Genomic DNA, 23,821 nt, shown 5'->3' with positions numbered 1-23,821 from the left:
ACATTTAGGAACACCAAAATCAGGGTGGGTCACCCTATCGAAAAAAAAAAAGGGGGGGGGGGGGGGGAGAGAAAGAGACAAGACAGAAAAAAGAAGAAAAAAATAAATGCAAGATTCCAGAAGTCTGGATCAGGCCCATCAGGACTCTGTCTGGTTTCGGAGGAAAAAGAGGCGCCTGCTCCTTTAAATCTCTACTTCCGGGTACAGTCCCTCCGGCGCATGCGCAGGATTCAAGCTAATGGCGGGTAAAAGAAGACAAACATTTCCGTAATCTACCGCTTTCCTCGTTTTAGAGTTATTTCTGGGGTTTTTTTTACCGAACGACAGCATGGTGGAAGGTCCGGGCTGCACGTTAAACGGAGAGAAACTCCGCTCCAGAGTGAAAAAGGGCCAGAAGGTGAAAGAAATCCGAGGCGGCGGACTGAAAACTGTAAGTCCTTCAGCGACAGATTTCATAAACAAACTTTCCCCCTTCAATCTGTAATAATCTGAATTCCCACAGACAAACGACGCTTTCCGCTGTTTCCTCGGCTGCCAGTTCACCCACGTCCAAACCCTGGGAAAGGAGCTCTTCATGTACTTTGGTCCGAGAGCTCTCAGGTATTTCATTTTATTTTATTTTATTTTATTTTATTATGAATCCAGCTCCAGGTTTATGTCAGAAGCTTTTGTTTGATGCCGATCTACTGGTTGAGCTGCGCAAGTAATGGATCCTGAAGCAGAGTGAGGGATGAAGTGTATTAAAAGTGTTACGTTCACATAATGATGATGCATTTTGGGAGTTTTTTTTAAGATTCTGTGAAAAATGAACAATGGACAAAAAGCGAGAGATCAGTAGATTCCCTCCATCTCCCAAAAGCGATTTTCGTTTCCACTGCAGTCTGGAGCGTCATTAACTTCAAACAAACAAAAGTTTCCAGGTTGTTTGACTTGATCTGGATTGATTTGGCCTGAGATTGAGATTACACTTCAGCTCACCATAAAAACTGATTTAACCCTTTATGTTAAACACTTTCCCTAATCATTCTCATCTTTATTCAAACATATCTGTGTTTAGATTTTGCCAGCTTGCCTTCACGACTTTAATGGTCAAAATAATCCCGTATGTCTCCTCCATGTCGTCTGGAAGCTGCTCCAGACGCAGTGCTGAAGTGACAGCTGCCTGTCAGGGATCGGCTCTAAACAAAGATTTAAAACCTCAATTTAACACCTGCTGCCTTTTGAAATGCCCATTAAAGCCTGAAAAATAATTCTATTCCTGGGATTGTATAGTAATGAAAGAACTTTATTTAGGACATTTTCGTCTAAATTTTCAGGCATGTATGTTTGTTCATAAATATTAGAGAACTTTAGGTTTCTTTGAAACATCAGTAGTGAAACTGTTACAGAAATGTTATGAGGTACTGTGTGATTAACTTGATGGTAAGTTTCATTAGTTTTGCCTTGTTTTCTGTCTGAAGGACTTTGTGGTGCCAAACCTTCGGTTTTTGATTAATCATTGTTGATGGCGAGTGTTGACAATAATTTTAATATTCTTACATAATTAAATACATATTGTGGGACTGTTACTATAGAATATAGATCCAAGAGGTAAATTCTTTGCTCAAGGACACTGTGGCATGTGAACAGGGGGAGATGGGGAATCTAACCTGCGACCTTTCAACTGAGAGACGACTGCTCTGAGTTCAACGACTGAAATACTGAGACAGAAGTTAGACTGACTTTATTGCCATTCAGTTTTACGCAGGACAAAGAAAAAAACTTGTTGCACGAATCAAACATACAACGGCAGCAACACTGAGAACAACCAAAAATAAACAAAACGGAATTAAAAACACTATGATGGATAAATAAGGAAGTTTTCATCTTTCACCACAGAGCCAGCAGCCACTACATACATATATTATTTATGCAAGACCCTGAAAACCTGCATCCAATCTCATATCAAAACATAATGACCAAACAGAATTAAACTGAAAACCCATGAAGTCTGAAGGACGGAGAGGAACTGCTTTCACTGTCTGTTTTCACCCTGAAAATCAAGATGAAGCAGGATTTTGTCCTTCTGGATTTTAATCTAAATTAGGCTGTTCTGATTTAGAAAAACATTATGTCCCTTTAATCAGTCAATGAATTATCAGCAAGGTGGCACCAAAACAAAGGAAATACATTAAAACATTAATCTTATAACAAATCTCAATAAAGAAAGTTTTGTTTTTTTGTTGTTTTTTTTTTTTTTTTTACTGAGCAACCAAAGTGTGTGTTTTTGATGCAAAATTTCCAAAAAGGTGGAAAATGTAGACATAAGACAAGAAAAGCATCGCTGTAAGAGGAGAGATGCAGGACTGATGGGTTCATGTTACTGAGCAGGAGCTCTTCCAGGAAGGAAGTCATGCTCAAGAACAAACCGAGTTATCTCGTCTCTAAATGGATTCCTGTGTTTCTTCCTTCCAGGATCCACTTCGGGATGAATGGATCCCTGCGTATAAACGCCGCCGAGCGGCGGGACCGGACGGGCTCGGCCCCGGTGCTGGAAATACGCCTCACCGACGACACGGTGCGCTTCTTTGACAGCACGGTGGAAATCAGGTAACGGGGACAGAGAGACGGAGTTCACCCTGGGCTACGAGTCCGTCCTACTTTCTGCCGTCTGAAGACAAAGGCTGCTGTCAGACGCTGCCTTTCAGGCGCCCTGCTACAATGTCAGCCACTAGATGTTTTTTCTTTACCCTATTTGCCCATAATTTCCACTGTCTGAGAGGAGCCTGACCTGATGACACACTCGCGGCGCGGCCGTTTGCTGGCAGGCTGACGGAGGACTGCGAGCAGAGGGTGGAGGCCACGGAGAGCCTGGACCTGTGCTCCTCCAGGTTCAGCGCCTCCCGCTGCGAGCGGGCCGTGAGGAGCCAGGGCGGCAGGATGCTGTGCGACGTCCTGCTGGACCAGGCCGTCATGCCGGGAGTGGGGAACATCATCAAGAACGAGGCCCTGTTCGACTCCGGCCTCCATCCGGCCGTCAAGGTACGGAGGAGACGACGGGTCGTGTTCGACAGAGGAGCGAGAGAAAGGAAATAAACCGAGACGATGCAAGACGGCTGTCAGAGAGAGAACAAACCAGGTCTAGGCCATGTTTTAGAAAGTGTGGATTCTCTGTCATACAGTATTCCTGTCCTGTCCTCTCTGTTTGCTCAGATCGTGTGTGTGAGCTGTAACTACCTGGAAAAGGATGAATTAATGTGCAGTGAACCGATCTTCAGGCCTGCTTTACACCGGGGTGTTAGAATGTAGCTCACTGTTCCTAAACATGAATCTGGGCCTTCTGGCCCGGCTCCTTCTGGGACCGCTGAGTCTTCATGAGCCGCTCCTCCGTTACCGAGCCCTCAGGAGCCCCGGGAGGAGCAACAGGTGCTGTTCTCCTCCTCCGGCCGAGGCCGACCGGGGTCCTCGCCGCCCCGGCTGCCAGTAAAGGGAATGTATTTTATGTGATTTTTCTCCGTTGCGTCATTTTACATCAGTATTTTATTTTTCCATTCATGTCTGCTGGTTTTATTGTTTCTATGCTTGTATTATTGATTTGCTGACTGTGAAGCGTTTCTCATCTCTGTTTCGGAACGACGGCCTGTGCAAATAACATTTCTTCTTCACTCTCTTGCTGTGAAGTGTAACTAAAGGAGTTACTTTTTTGTGTGTTTTTTTAGGTTCGGCAGCTGACAGACGAGCAGATCCGCCACGTGGTGAAGATGACTCGAGACTTCACTCTCCTGTTTTACAAGGTGAGGCTTTTAGCTTCCTGAACGTCTCCCATCAAAGAGCCAGAAGTCAGACTGAAGAAACAGAATCACCTGGTTAAATGTGGGGTAAATATTCATGTTTGTGTTGTTGTGTGTTTTCTCTCCTCCTCGTCCGTCAGTGCCGTAAGTCCGGCTCCCCTCTCCACAAACACTTCAAAGTCTACAAGCGTCCCCGGTGCGGCCGCTGCTCCCACGCCACCACCGCCTGCCGCCTCGGGGACAACGGCAGGATGACGTACCTGTGTGAGAGCTGTCAGAGCGGAGATCCCAGCACGCTCGACGTCAGGTACGGAGCGCCGCTCGTCTGCCTGGGAAGATCCTCCGCCGCTCGCCTGTCAGGGTCGCCGCTTTGAAGAGCGTCTGAAGCCACCTTCAAACGCGCCCCGTGGCATTGTAGATGCCACATTTTATGTTATCCGGCCGCTGTAACGAGCGTAACGCTGAAGCGCTCTCGCTACGTGATGAAAGCTTTGTACCGGAACCGGATCTCCATTTCAGTTCCTCCACACTTTGTTGCTGAAAACGCGAGGCGGAGGTGCCGTCTCTGTAAAGCTCGTCTTTGCTGAAAGTTTTAAAGCTCTTTAAATAATATGTTCAAATTTAGAGGGGCCATCTCCTGCTGGCAGATGGGCTTGGCAGTGAGCGGGGAGTGTTACGGGGGAAAATTAATGCGCATATAAGGCAGTGTTTGCCAGCCGGGGCGCCGGCTCAACACCTCCTGGGCTGTGTTTGAGCAGAGCTCAGCGGAGGGGTTAGAGTCTAAAGCCCTTACAACGCATTACACAGCTGATAAAGCAATCTGGGAGAAGTTTGCCCAAAGCTGCCGCCGCCGCCGCCTCCCTCCTCCATGACTGTTGGCGCTGCAGATTTGCCTTCTTGTCAAACATAGTTGTGCTCCGTGTCAGAGCAGCAACATGTACGCTGCCAGCAACTCCAGCGAGCCGGCTGCATATCGGCACTGAGCGCTCAGGACCTCCTCACCAGAACACACACACACACACACACACACACACACACACACACACACACACACACACACACACACACACACTGCAGAACTGCAACACTAATTGTGAGATTATTTCTCAGCACTTCAACATTAATCCACTTAGATGATTTGACAATATACTGAGTTTCCTCCTACAAATAAACACAAATTTTCCAAACACAAATGAAAGAATATCTTCATCATCCTGTTGGTGGAAGAAAAAATCCCCACTAATATCATAGTACTGTTTTTTTCCCCACAACTCTAATTTTCATACTTACTGTAATCACAAATTTTTACTGATTACTACTTTTTTTTTTTTTTTTAAATGGTGATTAATCACATATTTATTCTTAGAGCTTTCTTCCAGTTTGATAACTGTATTTTTAACATGCACATCGTATGAAGTTGGTCTACATGGCACTTTTATTTTGAAAGAAAATCCAACAGTAAATTCTTTCTCCGTGTTTGATTCCGAATCAAGACGCTCTGGTGAGAAATCCAGAAGTCGCCGTGCTGGAACGTCTGGACTGATGAATGCTTCGTGTTCTCGGCTGAAAACTGCCTTCAGATGCAAAACTACACTATTTAAACAATGCAATTCAAAGTGCGGTTAATCGAGATTAACTATGGAAATATTGTGATTAATTGTGATTTTAAAAATGAATCTTTTGGCATCCCTAATGTCCTCACTTCTCAGTCATATTTCAAATCTAGTGAAACAGAAGATTTTCTAATATGAAGCTCATTAGAAAAACAGTAAATGTGAGTCTGTTTGATCCGACTGAAGCACAGATATCTGATGTGATCTGATCAAAAACACGTTTCAGTAGAACCCTGCTGGAGTGAAGCAGCTTTTTCTTCTTTCCGTCTGCGTCCTGCTCATTGCGGTGTTTTCCTGTCCAGTAAGCTCCCCGTCAGGAACCCCCTGATCGGCTGGGCCGGCGGCGGGAGCGGCGCCGACGCCGCCGTGGCCCGGGAGGAGGAGGAGGACTGGGCCTGCCGCCTCTGCACGCTGGTCAACCGGCCGGCGGCGAGCGCCTGCGACGCCTGCCTCACTCCCAGACCCGCCGGTGAGCCCAACACTCCCCCTTCACACTCGCACACACACACACGCCTTTTGTTCCGGAGAGATGAAGTAAGAGCAGCCGTAACTCCGAACAGCTTGAGATCAGTACTCGAGTGCTTCTGAGCAAGACACCGAACACCCGGCGACTCGGCGGTCAAGCGGGCCGGCTCCTCCGTGCTTCTGAGTGTTTGTATGTTGAAGCCTGAATAACGAGCCAGGCTGTCAGTCGGCCATTTTTCGAGTTCTTCTGCAGAACCCGAACCACAGGGCCCGCTGGCGTTTTACTCATTCTTAATATTTTTGCAGACGCTGACGTAGCGGTCTGTTTCAGCGCCACAGCGATTTGCATGTGTACACTCATATATCAGGGTTTTTCACGTCTCCGGGAAGAATTTATCATCGTTTCCGAACACTGAGAGACTGTGTCGCAGGTGAGGAATGAAATGAAGAAGAGGAAGAAATAAACGGCGTGGATCAACAGTGAGGGACGAGGAGGAGACTGCAGCTCCAGGCTGTTTGCCGTTCTCAGAAATAATAAATCAACGCGTCTGTTCACACGTTTCAAGAGAAAACTCGTCGTTTTGGAGTTGCGTTTCCAGTGACTCCGCCCATCGTTGCCATGGAAACCAAACCAGCACAATGACAGTTCTGCGTTTCTGCTTCGTCTCCAGTCAGCAGAGACGCGGCGGCGCCGTCCTCCACGCCGCTGATCCGATACCCCTGCAACGCCTTCAGGAAGCCACCGGAGGCGCCGAGAGTCAACTGGAGGTCTGCGTTCGGGACTTCCACCCTCGTTCTCTCCGACTTGAGCGAGAAGCCGAAGCCTATAAACCCGCTGCCGCTCTCCTCAGCCGACAGCCGCTCCAATTCCTTGGCGGCGGAGCGCGGTTTGTATAACTACGGCGTCTGCCAAGGGACAACAAGCCCCAATTCTGCCTCCGGCGGGGAATCGCCGGCCTCCTGCGGTCAGCCGTCCAAGAAAATGAGAATGGATCACAGTCCCGCTCCCAGCAGCGGCGCCGCGGACGGAGGCCTCCACTCACGGTCAGCGCAGTCTCACACGGCATTCCACGAATAAGTTTATAATAAGAGAAGTTTTTTGCAACTTCAGGGAGACGAGTGGGATAAAAAGGTTTGAAAAAAGAGAGAAGCTCAGATTTTCGGGGCCGATCGGCTCGTGACCAGCACACATCGCTCCTCGCTAGTAAGTGTTGACGCGGCAGCAGCTGGTGTGTTTTTATCCTCGGCGTGTTTCGCACTAATAGGCCTGTTTCTTCACTCCTGTCAGGATGGCGGCGGAGCGGCCCGCGGACCCGGGTCCCAGCGCTCCTCGCTGTGCGTCGCACCGCCGTCCAGCTGTTCTCCGAGTGGTCCACAAGGACGGCGAGAATAAAGGACGCCGCTTCTACGCCTGCTCGCTCCCCACGGGGACCAGATGCAACTTCTTTGAGGTGAAAGCGGCGGCCGGCTCCTCCCGGCGGCCGGAGAATCGTTTCTCTATAAGTGGCTTCAGTTTGGCTCGCGTTCGGCAACAAGTGGGAATAAGTCTGCGGGCCGGTTAATGAGACGAGGCGACGAGATGTTTCCTGTGTTGCAGTGGGCAGACCTGCACTTCCCCCTCTGTCACCACGGGAGACGCTGCCTAATGAGGACGGTTCTGAAACTAGGACCCAACAACGGCAGGAATTTCTACACCTGCGGCTCGGCGAGGGGGAAGCAGTGCGGCTTCTTCCAGTGGGCGGCGGACGGACCCGGCGTCTGACGGCTCCCCTGCAAATGAAGCTACACAGCCTGGTCATCTGATGTCTTCATATAAATAAAAGGTCTATTAATAATATGACGTTCAATTTATTGGAGAGTTTCTGATGAGTGATACACAAAGTTCGGCTTTCGTCTTAGCTGGTTGTTATTACTGCGCTACTGCCAGGTTTATTTTCTACATGTCAGCAGATGTTCATCAAACTGTGTCAAATTAACAGGAATGCATGAAAAAAGACACACAGTTCATCTGGAAAGCATTCACAGAGCTTCACTTAATCTAGATTTTATGTTCCAAAATGGATTGGATTAAGTTTTTTCCTCAATTCTGCACAATATATCTCCAAATGTGAAATAATTTGAAATGTTGTCAGATGTATTAGGAATGAACTGGCTGCTGTGAACCGTCGCTCTCGTCTGATCGCCAGAGTGCTCTGGAGCAGGACTTCACGCTACACTGCTGCAGTCATCCTCACAGCGTGATGCTGCCTCCACCGTGCTTCACTGCAGGGATGGATTTGGCCTGTTTGACCACTTGAATGATCCGGCAGCTCCAGGAATCAGATCATACTCGTCATTCACTTTATTAATAAAAAGTTCATCATTTAAAAAACATTATTTAAAATGGAAGTAGTCATGAAGTTTTGGTGAATTACATCATCGATGAAATCATTAAAAACATACTTGATGAAGAGTTAAAGGCAGTCCACAGACTTCAGGACGGGAGCGTCTGTCTCCGGGTTCGAAACCATGAAGTGAAACTGAGTGAAGCCGCTGACTTTGTTACAGGCTGCACCTGAGGACAGCAGACGGGAGACGCGCTGTGAGATCTACAAAGGAGCAAAACGTCAGACTGAAGCTTCCTTCAGGTCCCCGACTTCAGTCTTTGTAGGATCAAGGCTTTCCTCTGATTAACGCTCAGCGTTTCTTTGGCGGTTTACTGAAATGGAAACATCTAAATCGAACGTCAGAGATGTAACAATTCAACTCTCAGTCTGACTGTGATTCAGTGATATTTGTCTGTGTGTGTCGTCGAACATGCTGCCTTCTGCTAATGCAGGAGTCTCATTACATCCCCGTCTCTGCCATGCAGATGCCGACACACACCGAGAGTGTGTAGGATGAATGGATGCGGTGGAGAACAAACTGTTGTTTGAAGATGAGAACGCTGCGAGGGGAGGTGGAGGGCGTTCCACTCCTGCTCCTTTCACGCTTCTTGTCATGAGAACAAAAATGACGCCGGAACAATTTTCTGTCTGAACTTTTTAAGAGACGACAGGAAAACAAACCAAGACGGCGTTCAGACCTAAAGTCGACAAAGAGCTTCGGTCAAATGGCCTGAAGTGACCGCCGTTTGTATCTGACTCGTTTATATTCACCTGCCTTATCTTCTGGCCTCCAGATTTGATTTAGTTGTTAAAATAACAGTAATTTTCCCAGAGGGGAAGGAAGGAAACAGCTTCTGCTTCATTCTGCTCCATCAGGCTGGAATCATGTCTCCCAGGAGCTGAAACTGATCCGATTCCCCCGGGGGCTTTTAAAGTCAGATTAATAAACCTCAGGAGAGCCGTTCTGCTGTTCCTCATCACCTCTTCATTATTTACTGTGACACAACACAACACAACGCTTCACTTGTAGCTTTCTGTGCTCTTTATGTACTGTCAGCCCGGCCGCGTTTAGACGCTTTTCAGTGAAAACAGGAAACTTATGGCGGTTTGGTTTCCTGGCAGCTGAGCTGGGAGCCTCTGAAAGCTAGACTTTTCTGGAACATTGCTGCTGTGCTCCAGCATCCCGGCTGCAGGACGAGAATGCACAACTCTGCTTTTAATATTTCATGTCAACAGAAGACGTCTCTGTTTCAAAACAAGCCCTTAATACTCCTTCAGCCAGCTATACAGATCCAGTGCCCGTCACAGCAGGAGCTGCCTGGACAGACAGACGGTTCAGGGAGTTTGAGTCAGAATTGAATCAGATCAATCATGAGGATGGATTCATTTGCGTTGACTTCTCAGTTCTGAAGGACCTAGTGTATAAATAGTGTTTGGTGACATAAAAAGACAGAAACTTTTAACGCTCCAGAATTAAAATAACTTTCCCTCCCCTGCTGTGAGTCAAATGATGGCTCAGAACTTTATACGTGTTTTTTTCTTTAAAATCTCTCCTTTTGAAGTGTTTCACTTTGCACTTGATTCTGTTGACTGATTTGAATCCGATGAAAATGAACATGACAAGAAAAACCTGGCTCCAGACTCAACTTGGCTGAAGTACTCTGAAGTACTGCTTGTCCTCTACAGAACTTAAACCGTGTCTATTTAGGGATGGAGGTGAATGAGCTTCATGACTGGCGGCGCAGAATGAGGTTTGTTTCAAATTTATGAACCCAACAGAGATTATAACACTGATGAGACTTTGAGACGGTGAATGTTTGAACAGTTCTGTGTCCGATTCAAAAGACGACTGACCGATCAGCTCCAGCTGTTTTCCACATGACGACACTGAGACCGACTCGTCCTGAGACTGATGGCATAACAGTAATATTTACAGCGCGCTGCTTGGATGTGTCTGTCTGGCGGACGTGTGTGTCGGTACCTCTGGCAGGCAGCCGTGCGAAGCCAAACACTCACCATAATGGCCTGTTGTGTTAGCGCAGATGATGGCTCCGAAGAACTGGGAGTGGTGCCTCTTGATTCTGGAAATGGCCGCCTCGCAGGCTGCCGAGGGATCGGCCCCGGCCCTCATCAGCTCCACGGCCAAGTAACTGTTGGCAGGATTACACCCGGCACACATGAGGCGAGCTAACGAGAGCTGTCGGGGCCGCCGACCGCGGCGGCGGCGGCAGTGATGTGCTGGAGGCAGGAATGGCGGCGGGCCGCACTCGCCGCCGCGTGGCTGTTATGCCAGCACTTGTCAGATGTTTACACGTGTACAAAAGGAGAGCGACTGTAGTCATTTCCTCTCTGGTGTCGGGACCTCCATCAGCCCGCGGCCCGCCGCGCACGCCGCCGACTGACACCTTTCCTATAATCGACCTCGGGGGAAGGAACGCTTTTTAAAATGGAAAATAAGTGTGAAGTTTGTTCCTCGGGGAATTCTTCTGACAGATGTTCAACACAAACACCGATCAGATGACATAATTTCTCACTTGTTTTTGGTGGTGTGTGTTCATTTTATGCATGAATAGAGAAAAGACTCGGGAACGTATCAACCTGTAAGGCTTTAACGGGATGATTTTGGACTGAAAAAATAACACATTTACACATATCTGACCTTCATAGTTTACAGCTTTTAAACTTTTTTATGTCGTTTAATGATAATAAGACAGTTTTAATGAGATTAAAGAACAAGTAATTGAAACTGCTGATATTTTTCTTTTAATTTAACTCTTGCGTTTGAAACATTATGAATGTTGTTGCAAGCCATTTTATCTTCATTTATTTTTGCCGATCCTGGAAGCTTTTCTTTGCCTTCCCATTGGTCATCAGCACAATCACCTTAATGTTTATACTGAAAATATTCAGTTCCTACAGCATGTTTTACCTTCACACGAAGTATTCTGAGGTTTTCAATGAACACACTGCATGGAAACATTATTCATCATGACTCAATCTTTCACGAAATGTTTGTTGTGCATGTTCATAATTTGGTCAGTTTAAACTTATTTCTGCACATTTAAAGAGGAGATGCTGGAAGACTGTGAAGGATACTTTTCCTGTAAGTTGTTTAATACTAAATCTTTAACATGTACACACATAACTATTATGTGAAGATAAAACCTTCAGGTGTGTGTGTGTGTGATTTGATTGATTTGATATGTGGAACGCAGAAAATCAGTGCATGTGCTCACCGAACTATCCTGAACACAGAGGCTGATATACATGAGCTCCAGTGAGAGCTCCACATTCTGGGGCTGGAAACAAACAAGCACTTTGGTGGAATCTCACTTCTTCTGTGGGATGTACAGATGACAGTTTTGGGGCACGGCGGTCCCGCCTCCACTGCCGCTGCTGCGCTCGCAGCTCGGAGCCGTTTGAAATCCACAGGCGTCACGGCCGTCGACACGGAGGGAGCCGCGTAGCGGCTTCTCGTTCCAGAGACACGGAGGCAGGTTAGTGTCGCTCTGCTCCGGACACAAATCTAACAGAATCTAACGCAGTGGAGGAGACATGTCGTCTGGATACACAGCATCAGGCTGGAGCTGCTGTGAATTCTAGTGTCAGTCTTATAGTTCATTTTTTTCTCCCTTCACACTTCAAATGAAATCACATATGCTTTAAACGAGAGAGTAGAGTCAAAGAGGAGTAAACCTTCCCGACTATTTTACCACTTTCTGAGTGACCTCAGGTGAGCGGCAGTGGAGACGTGTTTCATTTCTTGCAGGAAGTGTGCGGATCACCTTGGCAGGAAGCGCATCATGACGTCTCCGTCCCCCGTGGCGGCCGCACCGCCGGCCGAGCTGTCCGCGTACGCCCCGGCGCCCGCGATGGGGGAGTCGCCCACACGGCTGCAGGACAGCAGAGACACGCCACTTCAACACAACCTCAAGAGTCACGAGTTCAGATCAGTCCATTTATCAACTCTCCACTGCTTCCAATCACTGATATAACTTCCTCTGGACCGCTGGCCTCAGAGTTAAACCCCTCACTCTGACGGTAACACGGATCCACGCACCCGGGGACCTTGTGGGTCAAACCGTTGGTGGACGTTCCAGCAGCTATGTGACCGCTGCCATCGAGGACGACCATTCCTGATGGAGGAAGAGAGAGAAGCCACTCAAACATCAGAAAAACACAGTAATGAGGACATAAATATCAGCCTGACCAGACAGTCCGTCAACTTCGACTAAAGACCTGTTTACACAAAAACGATAAGGGAAAAACACAGTTTTATGCTTTGGCCTCAGAGAAGATTCATGTTTCCACGGCAACATTTTGAAAAAAAGAAGTCCATTTCATGGACTGGATGGAAACGCTGAAAAACACTGCAGGTTTCATGTTGGGCCACTAGTTGGTGCTGTTGGTTGTTTTTGTCATGAAAGCAATGAGAGAACAACACACGCTAAACATTCACAACAGAGAACACGGACATTCGTATGGAGAGAACACCACGATGGACTGTTACTGCGGTGACTGACAACTCTAAAACCACCAGGACCAGGACCAGGACCAGGAGAATCAGGGCAAGGAGTCATAATACTCTGGAGGAAAACATTGTCTTTACTGACCACCCACTGAGCGTGAGCAGAACTGTTTCCATGGTGAATGTGCGCAGTAGCATTTTCGACAAGTTGCATTTTACCCCATCTCCAAGGAGATGGATGGAGTGAGAGTTTTCAAAAAGCTGTGTTTTCAGTGACTACGTTTACATGCACTCAATATTCGGGTTATGGTCAATATTCCGGTTTCTGAATCATTTGGAATAACCCGTTTACATGCTTAAACAGACAGAGTTACTCCTGTTTACATGATCAGGGATATCCCCATTCAAACCGCGGAGCACAGACGACGCCATGACTGCATTTGCACTTTATGCCACTAGGTGTGCTGTTTGCATGTTCAACCTTATTTTACACAGACACCACAGAAGAAGAAGGGCGCTGCAGCCGCTGCAGGCTCTCTGCATGTTGTTAGGAAAAAAGTAAGCCAGCCAGACGTGGTAATATGTTTAATAATGCGATGCACCATTTTTTTCAGTAAAAGAGAAGAACTGAACTATCGTTTTGGCACATTTTATTTACTTAGTAGCAGTTAAACTGTGTCAAAAGTAGTTCCTGGACTCAAATGACCGAGATTCCTTGCCGGTAGAACATGCGCAGAGCAGTACTTCATGTCCCTTTCGATCGGGATATTCCGATGCGCGTTTATATGACCAGAAATTCAGGTTAGAAAAGGAGTAACCCAGGGGTAATATTCAGGTTTTTAAAAACCGGAATATGAGCATATTCAGGTTTTTGCACGTGTTTACATGGCTGTGCGCAACCGGGTTATTGCGAATATTCTGGTTAAGAAAGGGTTATTGACTGCATGTAAACGCACCCATTGACTACTAGCACCGTTGTCATGTGTGGTTCCATTCTAACAGCCAACAGCACCCACTAGTGGCCATACATGAAAACTACGTGGTTTTCAATGTGTCTACCATTTCCATGTAAACGGACAGTTTTCAAAACTTTGCTGTATATAAACAGAGTCTAAGTTGATATAAAGTGTTTATTTCCTCATAACTTAATGAAAGCTTGATGGAGCCGACGTTCCCCCGCATGACTGATTTTGATTTTTCATATGAAAAACGTGTGTCAGTGTGTTGAATCGGGAGGGTGGAGGTACCGATGGTGTCGTGGGAGCGTTGGTTAGCGTGGCGGGTCCTCTCACTCTGCTGCTGCTGCCGGGGCGTCGGCGTGGATCTGGGTCTGTACGGCCCGCAGGACGTGGAAGGATCTGGACTCACGTTCTGAGGAGAACACATCACAATGTCAACACCCGAAACTAACACAACAGGACGCAGGCGTGCAGCAACCGGCAATATAGTGATGAATTTGACCATTTCAAATGCAGTGAAGCCAATAATGTGATAAATATTTGACCCGATACCAATCACTGAATATATTTCCACGTTAATGAAGCAGCATTAATAATGACATTAAAGAGGGTTTTTTCCACTTTCATGCTCAGTCCCTAACAAATACGACTGTGATTCTTGGAAATGAAAGATTTTCAATTTTTCTGCTCATTAAAAGTTTGTCTAATAGATCAATATCTACATATACATTCATTAAGGATTAATACCATGCAGCGCTCTCGCTCTCTACTGTAGTAATAAGAAATGGTAAGTTATTATGTTATTCCATTTAAAATGGATGGAATTATTTCATTATTGGCGAACGAGCTGAATTATACAGAAAGCCCTTATTATTCCCGCTGCAGCATTCAGCTAAATGAAACACAGGTCTGTCAGACTTCAGGTCAGTGTGGAGGGCCGGGGTTGTTTTTCTGCAGCGAGCTGAGAAAAGTTCACTTTGACTTTGATGTTTCGGGCGTAAATCTGCTCCAAACTGACAGATCTGCAGCTGGAAGAAGAGCCGAGAGTCGACGGAGTTTAAATCTCCAACATGGACCGAAAGCAAAGCTGAAAGTTACTTTAATGTGTCGAGCATGAGATGAGGTTACTTTACAGATGACGTTCTAGCTTTTATACTGTAGATCACAAACAAGAATAACATCCTATTTATTTTAGGTTAATTGTTCCTTCATGGGGCCCACTGTGTTGAAAATCCACCCCTTTTAATTGAAATGCTATTAACCACAAATATAGCTGAAAAAACAGCACAAAATCAACATCTTGGATTTATTGCAAGAAAACAGGAAATGTTACAAGTTTTTTTTTTTTTTTAATTTACTGCAGCATTTAAATTAAGAAAATACAAACAACTGTATGTAAAAATATTGGAATATTTTACAGAATTACATGTTTTTTTTTAAGACCTGAAGTCCATAAATATAATTTGACAATATACACAAAAAAAAAGCCTTTTTAGTTTACATGTTGTAAAGGTGGGACAAAAAAAAAACAAAAAACAGACTGAATGATATATGATATTATGATAATAATATTCAGATTACATGGGCCTGCACTTTTTTCTGAGTGAAACGAGAATATTATTAGTTAGTAGTGAAGACATGAATGTTTAATGTGGCAGAAATCATGTGACTTCACAGCAACTTAACAGGCTTTTAGCAACAGAAAGTTCAGTTTTGCTTCTGGCCTGCTTCCACCGGCCATAACATTATGACCACTGTGATCATGTGTCAACATTCTGTTTCTGTCCATTTCGCATTTTAACTTGAGAAAGTCATGTAGGCGAGCCTTCCAGTCATCGTGTTCTGGCTGATCGGTTCACATTCTGTCTGTATTGATCCACTGAGCTGATCAGAATGACTCGGAGCGCAGGTTTAATCGCCAATCTGCTCTCGTGCTTCAAGAATAAACGGAGTCACTGTGATCGGCAGAAGAAAGGACGGATAATCTCACTGCTCTCACGCTCGCCTCGGAGATTCGGACACGTTGTTGAAATGATGAACTGGAGACTTTTAAAGAGCGTCAGCAACACGGCGCTCCGGGGCAGAGCCCACTTTTCATCAACTGCTTCAGTATGCCTGTCAATTTTCCTCTTTAATATCAATCTTTCAGGAGCGGCGCGCCTGTGGCCGACACGGGAGAGAAAACACACACCGCACACACACATACCTTTCGATAATTAGGTTGGCAGTTGCCCTTCAGCCACTGTGAGAAAATATTCACAGATTTGTTGGTAGTCAGGTCTTCTGCCACGAAGCCCATGTTTTCGGCAAACACAGACGCTGCGAGAGAGGAGCAACACTTTGAGGTCAAGCTGCAGGCGGCGCGCCGCGCTGACCTTGGGTGATGAGAAAAACAAAGGGTCATAAACAAAGAAGGCACCCGAGGCCATCCCGTCTCGTTCAGGCCGCTGGAGGACGGGACACGGGCGACCTCCAGTCCCCGAAGAGCCAGGCCTCAATTACCGCAAGTAATCCTGCTCAGGAGTTCCACCGCAGACTTTACACTTCCTTCTCCTTTAGTCATGTTGGTTTGTTTTAAATAAAGAGGATCAGAAAGTCACTGGCCACTTTATCCAATCCAGGCCAGGAGTGGCAAACATCTGAGTGTGTGTGTGTGTGTGTGTGTGTGTGTGTGTCGTCTGCAGGCTGGTTCCTCCGCTGCGTGTCGGTTTTCATCACCAGCAGCTCATGTTAGTCATCCGGAGATTAAAGCCTCCGCTGTGAAAGGCTTCAGTCTCGACGTGACGAACGGAGATAATTCATGCAAATTCAAGCGCCACACATCAGCGCCGAGAAACACACTTAGGAGAGCCGTGCAAATGACATGCAGAACCGAGTCGGCAGTGAGGACGTTTTCTCAAGCAGAGGCAACACTTTGGCTGCGTTCGGTTGTTTGTTTGAAGTTACCCGACTCTCCCACCAGCAGCGTGTGGTCCGTGCGCTCCAGCACCGCCCGGGCCACGCCGATGGCGTTCTTGATTCTCCTCAGGTCGGCCACCGCGCCCACTTCCATCGTATTACTGCACAAAGCAGAGCCGCAAAATAAAAACCCATCCCCGCTGGTTTACAGGACACAAACAGCAGCTGCAGGTAATCTATTTCCATCACAAAACCCGGAGCCGGGGATGAATACAAACTGCAGAAAGAAGTCTCACAAGCTACACACACTCACACACTCACACACACAACCAGGTATTATTAACACAGATGTATTATTCTCAGGAGAAACGGCTTGCAGACTCTCACACTTCATTTATTCATCCACTATTTTAAGCTAATTCAAAAATGTGTTGTTTAATCTGGAGTTTGCGTTCACATTTAAATGGTCTGCACTGTAACAAAGTGTGTGAGTGTGTGTCTGTGTGTGATACTTGTGTACATCCCCAGAAACTAAAGGCTGCGGAGTTGAATCAATGCCTCTGTGGCACAATATAATTTTTCTTTGTAGCGTTTTCATTGCAGGGCCTGTTGTATTGGATTACATGAGGCCGTACAGGTGTTTAGATTCCTGCTCTCAGGATGTACAATATGTGTGCAGCAGATAGCTCCCGGATTTCCTATGCAGCTTTATTGGATGGTGTGTGGGAGACTCTCCTCTCCCCACAATATATTCATGACTTTGTAACCCAAAAAAAAAAAGTCAATTTTCTTGCAAAATGCAAGAGGGAAGATTCCAGAGAGAGAGAGAAATATCACCGTGTGCTGCCTGGCTTTGGCTGTAAGCTGACGTTTATTTCCCATAAATACTTCTGAGTGTGTAAACGTTTGCATGCAGGGGCCGAGTAATTGGGCCGCGTCCGGATCCTAATGAGCCTCTTAATTAGAGCCGCGCTAAAGAAAGGCCGGCGAGGAAAAGGTCAAGCGGTCGTTCTGTAAACGCCGGAGACGTACAGGCGGCGGCAGCACAAAGGGAAGAAAGCTAAACCGTGTGTTGAAGCTGCAGGTTCCTAATTAACACGATCAGGACTGTCGATTACAGGTGGGCCGGTTCTCATTCAGCAGCACTCCCTCCGTTTCTGCAGGGACGCTCAACTGGGTGCTGTGGACACACACACTCACACACACACACACACACTGAATGTCAGCGGCCAGTGTTGAGCATGGCGTTTGCATGTTCTCCCTGAGTACGTGTGGATTTTCTCCCTCACCTGAAGCAAACTGATCAGTGTGACTGTGTGTGTTTTTTTTTTTTTTAGAACAAAGCACGGCAGCTTTTAGTTTTCATGCTCCTCACTTGTGGAAGAAACTTCCTGAACGCCGGAGATCTGCTCAAACCGTCGCCTTATTTACATCACAGCTGAACATTTTACTGTTCACTGCAGAATCCTCAAGATTTTAATACCTCGCTCCTTGTAATCATTCTAATTTTTCACTGTTCTAAATGCATTTTTGTTAGCTGCATTTTAAATTCTTATTATTTTCCAGTTTTAATTACCTTTCGTCTTTTAAATGTGCTCTTATTTTCTAAACGTTTTGTTTTGTTTCGATGATTTTAATGTCATTTTATGTCTTTCTCCTGTACTGCCTCGTGTATGAGCGGTGCTGTACAGCTAACCTCGGACTGGAGCTGGCTGGTTTTGGCCCACGGGCCTTATGTTGGACACTATTTTTCCAATCTAATTCATGCCTGTGGGTGCAGCTCAAGACTTTTAGTGTGAAGCAGCTTCTGAACACAGTGTCCAGGCAGGAGGACTCGGGGGGGTCAAAGGTCGGCAGTGAGAGCAGCTGCGGCGTCGGCTCCAGAGACAGGAGGCCCGGCCGGAGCTGTCAGAGCCGAGGAAGAGGAGGATGAAGAACGGGGACGCTGGAGGCAGAGGACGACCCCGAAGCCGTACCCGTTCATGATCATGGCGTCCAGCGTGGTCTCCCCGGACTCGTCCGGGCTGCCGCCGTAGCCCACGCTGCCGTCGCACTGCTCCGCCTCACAGCGGGCGCAGCCTCGCTCCACGGCGTCCAGCACGGAGCCGCCGGCCTGCAGGACGCTCCACGCTGCAACCAGGACCACAACCAGGACCACAACCAGAACCAGGCAGTCAGACACAGAACCTTCACATCACTGCTACACCGCAGTGAAATCCTCTTTACTCCCGGGAGATATCTGAACCTAACTCAGCTGTGTTGACAGGATATTTCCCTTCATTCATCAGATGATTGGATTCATGCTATCCCACTCAACGTCGTTGATCAAATGACAGAAATATGTCGAATATCAGGTAAATAAAGATTATATTAAGTATAAAACTGCCACACGAGAGAAAAAAACAGACCTGTATTATAAAAAGAATTTCTCAGAGAGATTTATCAGAATGTTTAAAGTGTTCATAAATGTAACTAATAAATTAATATAAAAATGCAACTAAGTGTTGTGATATAGCTTGAAGCTTTCCATGTTATAATCTGTTTTAGCTGGGTGGTTTCCAAAGTGTGGTTCACGTCTCATGTAGGGGGCGCCAGAGAGCTTCCTGGGGGGAAACTTCACCCAGTCTCAATATTCCATATAGATTCCCAGACCCATTCACTGTATGGACGGGAAATCAGTTCTATAGCAAAATAATCTGTCTTTAACTCAAGAGGTGTTGTGATGCCTTACTAATAAAAAAATTCTCTTTAATCAATCAATGGTATTAAAAGACGATTGAAAATCAATATACAACTACACAGAAGTTTAAAGTAACGCTTCTGCTTTTTTTTTGGTTTTTAATTTTTTTAATCCATTTCACAAACAGCTGCTTCAGAAACTCACCAGTTTCAGAATCATTTCGTGGATTAGAGGCGATCGTACCCGAGCGTCTGTTTACTCTGAGTGGATCAGAGCAGCTGACGCGACAAAACACTGAATATGAACCAGTGGCTTAAATATCTCTAAAAACCTCCAGGATCAATAAGGTTATCGCCTGTAATCCGCAGCTCCAGAGCTACATGTAGCGCCACGGCAGGGGTGTCAAACATAAGGCTTGAGGACTAAAACTGGCCCACAAGAGGAAAAGAAAGAAATCAAAAAAGAAAATGATCTTTTTTTTTTCAACAAATTTCTTCAGAGTAGCGACACGAATCAACACTGAGTTGAGACATGATGCTGCCATGAATCCTGGATGCTATCAAAGTAGCCTCAAAGCCATGCTGGCAGGGGGAGTTTGGAGGAAAACACCCAGAATGCAACAGGGGGAGCAGAAGTTTCAACAACATTTCACTGGATTTTGCACCAGAAGATTTCATTAAAATTGACTTTCTGCTGTGATTCTTGTCATTTTTCCATAAGAGGTGACATGTTTGTCGTGCATATACCACAACGAAAAGCCACTTTAAAATATACATTTAAATTTAAATAAAATCTACATTTTTTGGGGTATAAACATCTAAAATTGAAACAAAACTCCCTCCTCTAACGAAGTGTCTGTACGTGAGAGGCTTCTTGTTGTGAATACATCAGAGGGACTCTCGTTGATTGATTTATTCCATTTAACGGCCAAATTCACAAATCCGGGCTGTGGAGCCGGCCTGGAGCTGCAGCCGACGGGGGCCCAGTGACCTAATGGAGACGGAGCAGAGAAGCATTTGGCCGGTGATCCCACTGCGCCCAGCCAGGATCAAAATACCAACTGGAGGACGTAATTCCTCCTCCTCACATCCATTTTATCTGTGTGTGAGCCACACTCAGAATATGGATCTGTTCTTTCACCTCAGAGTCTATTCTTTTATTGTTATTCTTTCAGGAAATGCTGCAGAACGGGGGAGAGGACGAGCGTTCTATTGTCGGCCGCCTCTTTAAGCCCCTGGAGGAGAAGAGATCTGCATGGGCCGATCAATAGCCGCCGCTCTCAGACTGCACCTTTAAATATCTCCCAAGAAAACGAATGGCCCGGTGCGTTTCTCATTCTCATTGCCACCTCAGGGAAGAGAAGAGAAATACATCAGATAAATTAAAGGGCACGCTTCCCTCAAACAGGCAGCGTTTCAAGTTAACTGTAATCACCTGGAGGTCCGGGCCGTTTGCTGCAGATGCTCTGACTGCCGCTTTATTTATTTCTCTCTCACGTGGAGCTGAAATCCACTTGAAGGATAAGTGGCCGGAAATATTTTCAGTTTCAATTTGAACACGTCCGATGCATCATCCAGATGGGAATCAAATGGAGAGAGCGGACAGTGAGTTGGTTCTGCCCATTTCGTATCCCCATCTAAGACTCTGATGGTTTTACACACTCGTACGGATAAGCTCTGGTTGAGTCACAAGTATACTGCTAAAAAAATAAAAAAATGAAATGTTGTGAGGGGAAAATCCTGAAAGTCCTGGTGATGAAGCCTGTCAGGGATTGCTCCTCTTCACCCCACAAACTCTCATCATCTCTTCTTCCGGGAAGGAGAACTGGGCACAGGATTTAATCCCGCAGCCTCCATCCACCGACAGTTCAGACTGAAAACCGTCCAGCTCCGACTGACACTCCGAATCACTATCAATCCATCTGACTGGAGATGTGATTCGACACGTCTCAGACAAGTGATGGTCGTAAACTTCACACACTCACACATCTGTGTGTGTTTAGGGTTTTTCTCATGTGTAATTTCACTAATATTTCAGTTCTATTTACATCATGTAAAGTCGTAATTCAGCATCTTAATGGTTTGAATTCAATTTCAAACATTCTAATTAATGTTATTGTAGCCCGGAAGTTTATATTTCTAACAGAAAATTCCTCCTTCATATACGTATTTTTTACAATTGTGTAATTTCTGTTAACTCTATGGTTTGTTCTACTTTGCACATGTGCAGAAGAAGTTTTTACTGCAGCTGTTGTGGACATGCGCAGGAGCAAAGATTGAGAAAAGTTGTGTTTTCCACAGAGATGGAGTTGGAACATTTTCTCAACAAGTTGCGTTTTCAGTGGCTTCTAGCACCACTGTCGTGTGAACTTACACCCAAAACACAACAAAATTTTTTAATTTTTAATTGAAGCCATCACATAAATGTAGGATCACTGAGAACTGAACTAGAATCTGTTTACTATTCAAACAAAAGGTCTGAAAATAAAACCTTCCTTTTTTTAACAATTGAATTCAATTTGGCAGTATTTCTATTCGACCAGCAAAACCTCACATTTCACAGTCAGACGACTGATATAAAGATAAAGATGACGGTGCAGTGGTGATTCCTGTGCAAATCGTTTTCCAGTTCCCTCCACACTCCTAAAATGTTTGTTTGAGGCTGATCAGTGACTTGGACTGTGACTGTCATGTGACGAAGGGTTCAACTGTTCACCTGCAGTCTGCAGGGACCAACTTCTGCCTTACATGACCCCGACTGATAGTACGACTTTATTTAAAAGATGATTTAAAAAAGCTAAAAGGAGTAATCAAATCAATCTTCGTTAAATGCCTGGATTTAGTTATATGTCATTAGTTTAATGATTCGAATTTATGTAAAGCAGAGTAGATAAACATTAAAGTGATTATAATTTACAGGTTTACATCTACGTTTGAAGTTCTACTAAATATTCTGAGAATCAAATTAAAGATACACAAAACAAAACCAAAAAGATTCTATATATCAGACATTTCTTCTCTTTGAAATAAAAGTGTTAATTACTTAACAGTTATTAATGATATAATGTAATATCCCACAATCTTGAATTACAACATTGTTAATTATCATAACTTATGAATTCAGTTAAAAATAACTTCAAATATAAACTTCGTATGTATTAAATTTAAGTAAAAAGACATTTATTAAAAAAAATGTAACAAAAATGTAACTGGAATAAAATAAACTTATCTTCAAGTTACTGTTAAAAGTGAAAGCACAGTAGCATACACTTTGCAGTGCAGCTAATATATGTAGATCATTTAAATTCATTATAACCTGATTAGAAAATAATATCAAATATATCAAATCAACAACAAGGGAAGTTAAATCAAGTGGGTCACCAGTTAACACGGAGACCAGTTTACACGAAACGCCGGTCCAGTCACATGACTGGACTGTGTCTGATTCAGTCTTTAAAAACACACATTCTTCCTGTTTTAAAAGACTCTTATTCAAGACTTACCTGTAAATGTGGCATTCTTGAAGGGCCATGTGTTAATGACAAGAGGCAAAGAAGCGTGTCCGAGAGGAAAAAGTGACATTAAAGTGTAAATCAGGAGCGATGTGAGCATTTTGTCCTGCAGATACACGGACGGAAAAACAACGCTGTTTTATTTCATTCCTCTCGTTGAGTTCCTCTGTGAATTATCGCGATTATTATTCGGAATAATCTGCTAAATTAAATAACTCTGTGGATAAAAAAAAAAAATACATCAACTGACGTTACAGCGCATCCACTTCCTTGTTTGGTCACGTGCTGCTGGGTGGGCGGGGTCCCTCTTAAAGGAACAGTGCAACATTTAGAGGCCTGAGCAATGTGAAGCGTATCAAGGCTGTCACCTCACAAAAGTACAATTCAAGTTCGATCCCAGCTCTTTCTTGTCAGTTCTTCTTTTGATTAGAAGGGGGATTTATTGTTTTCAATAGGAATTATTTCATTTAAAAGAAAAATCGGAGGTTATTAACATATCATATCACTGCATTAAATAAAATCTTTTTATAACTATACTGCAACAGTTGTCTGGTTTTATAGAAAATCATCACCCGCTCTTTCACAGCCCTGAATGCATTCTACCTAATTCAAATCTCTGTTCTTCTGTTATGTTTCTGTCCTTCTAAATCTCAGTATAAAACATGTTTTCTGTCTCCACAGTCAGAACAAAACATGCGGGAGTTGCTTTCAGTTTTTTTCTATTCAACAAATATTTGGGACATGTTTCCATAAAACTGAAGGACAACAGTTCTTTTTAAAAGAAGGCTGAAGACCTTGTTGTCTGCTGCTGCCTTTCAGTAAAACAATCATCCCCCTTCTGCTCTGATGTGTTTTTTCTCCTGAACCATTGTATTCTTTAGCTTAGTTTTTTATTATATTCTGTTTGAATAATGCTTGCAGAACTTCTGGACTTTGTTCATGTTTCTTGATATTTTTTTTTTTTGTAATTGCTAAAAAGGGGAAATAAGTTGCTCTAACTTGCCTTTGTTGACACTTTTGTAGATAAACGACAGCAAAGGGTGCAATAAAGAAATAAATAAAAAACACAAAGATAATAATAATAATAATAA

At 44.9% G+C, this 23,821-nt stretch overlaps 2 protein-coding genes across 4 annotated transcripts; one reads left to right on the top strand and one right to left on the bottom strand.

The window, feature by feature from the left end:
- Positions 1–256: 256 nt before the first annotated feature.
- neil3 (nei-like DNA glycosylase 3) lies at positions 257–7,803 on the top strand. The gene is made up of 10 exons (XM_030114198.1): positions 257–430; positions 503–600; positions 2,455–2,589; positions 2,808–3,021; positions 3,699–3,773; positions 3,911–4,077; positions 5,686–5,852; positions 6,520–6,892; positions 7,137–7,299; positions 7,446–7,803. The coding sequence occupies exons 1-10, from the start codon at positions 329–331 to the stop codon at positions 7,608–7,610; spliced, it is 1,659 nt and encodes a 552-aa protein (XP_029970058.1). The 5' UTR covers positions 257–328; the 3' UTR covers positions 7,611–7,803.
- Positions 7,593–22,983, bottom strand: aga (aspartylglucosaminidase). Of its 3 annotated transcripts, none has more exons than XM_030114217.1 (10): positions 22,722–22,983; positions 18,516–18,669; positions 16,588–16,700; positions 15,848–15,960; positions 13,930–14,053; positions 12,275–12,350; positions 12,000–12,107; positions 10,231–10,364; positions 8,291–8,402; positions 7,593–8,187 (listed from the first exon to the last, which is right to left on the bottom strand). In XM_030114217.1, exons 1-9 carry the CDS (start codon positions 22,828–22,830, stop codon positions 8,302–8,304), a joined length of 1,032 nt encoding a protein of 343 aa, XP_029970077.1. In that variant the 5' UTR covers positions 22,831–22,983; the 3' UTR covers positions 7,593–8,187; positions 8,291–8,301. The 3 variants fall into 3 exon arrangements, with proteins under 3 accessions (XP_029970077.1, XP_029970086.1, XP_029970070.1); XM_030114226.1 differs by having other exon boundaries at positions 7,593–8,157; XM_030114210.1 differs by having other exon boundaries at positions 8,167–8,402.
- Between the last annotated feature and the right edge of the window lie 838 nt (positions 22,984–23,821).

The sequence above is a fragment of the Salarias fasciatus genome, chromosome 2 (genome assembly GCF_902148845.1).
Source record: "Salarias fasciatus chromosome 2, fSalaFa1.1, whole genome shotgun sequence".
Classification (NCBI taxonomy): Eukaryota; Metazoa; Chordata; class Actinopteri; order Blenniiformes; family Blenniidae; genus Salarias; species Salarias fasciatus.
This window is presented reverse-complemented; position numbering and strand designations above follow the sequence as displayed.

What these genes read in the sequence shown, in the direction of transcription:
- neil3 (XM_030114198.1), top strand. Translation starts at nt 329, where the DNA reads ATGGTGGAAGGTCCGGGCTGCACGTTAAACGGAGAGAAACTCCGCTCC. An exon ending in TTTGGTCCGAGAGCTCTCAG is followed by an intron (nt 601 to 2,454) that starts GTATTTCATTTT and finishes TCTTCCTTCCAG; the next exon opens with GATCCACTTCGGGATGAATG. An exon ending in CCAGATGCAACTTCTTTGAG is followed by an intron (nt 7,300 to 7,445) that starts GTGAAAGCGGCG and finishes CCTGTGTTGCAG; the next exon opens with TGGGCAGACCTGCACTTCCC.
- aga (XM_030114217.1), bottom strand. Translation starts at nt 22,830, where the DNA reads ATGCTCACATCGCTCCTGATTTACACTTTAATGTCACTTTTTCCTCTC. An exon ending in GCTGCTGGTGGGAGAGTCGG is followed by an intron (nt 15,961 to 16,587) that starts GTAACTTCAAAC and finishes CCTCTCTCGCAG; the next exon opens with CGTCTGTGTTTGCCGAAAAC. An exon ending in ATGATGCGCTTCCTGCCAAG is followed by an intron (nt 10,365 to 11,999) that starts GTGATCCGCACA and finishes TCCTGCCAACAG; the next exon opens with TTACTTGGCCGTGGAGCTGA.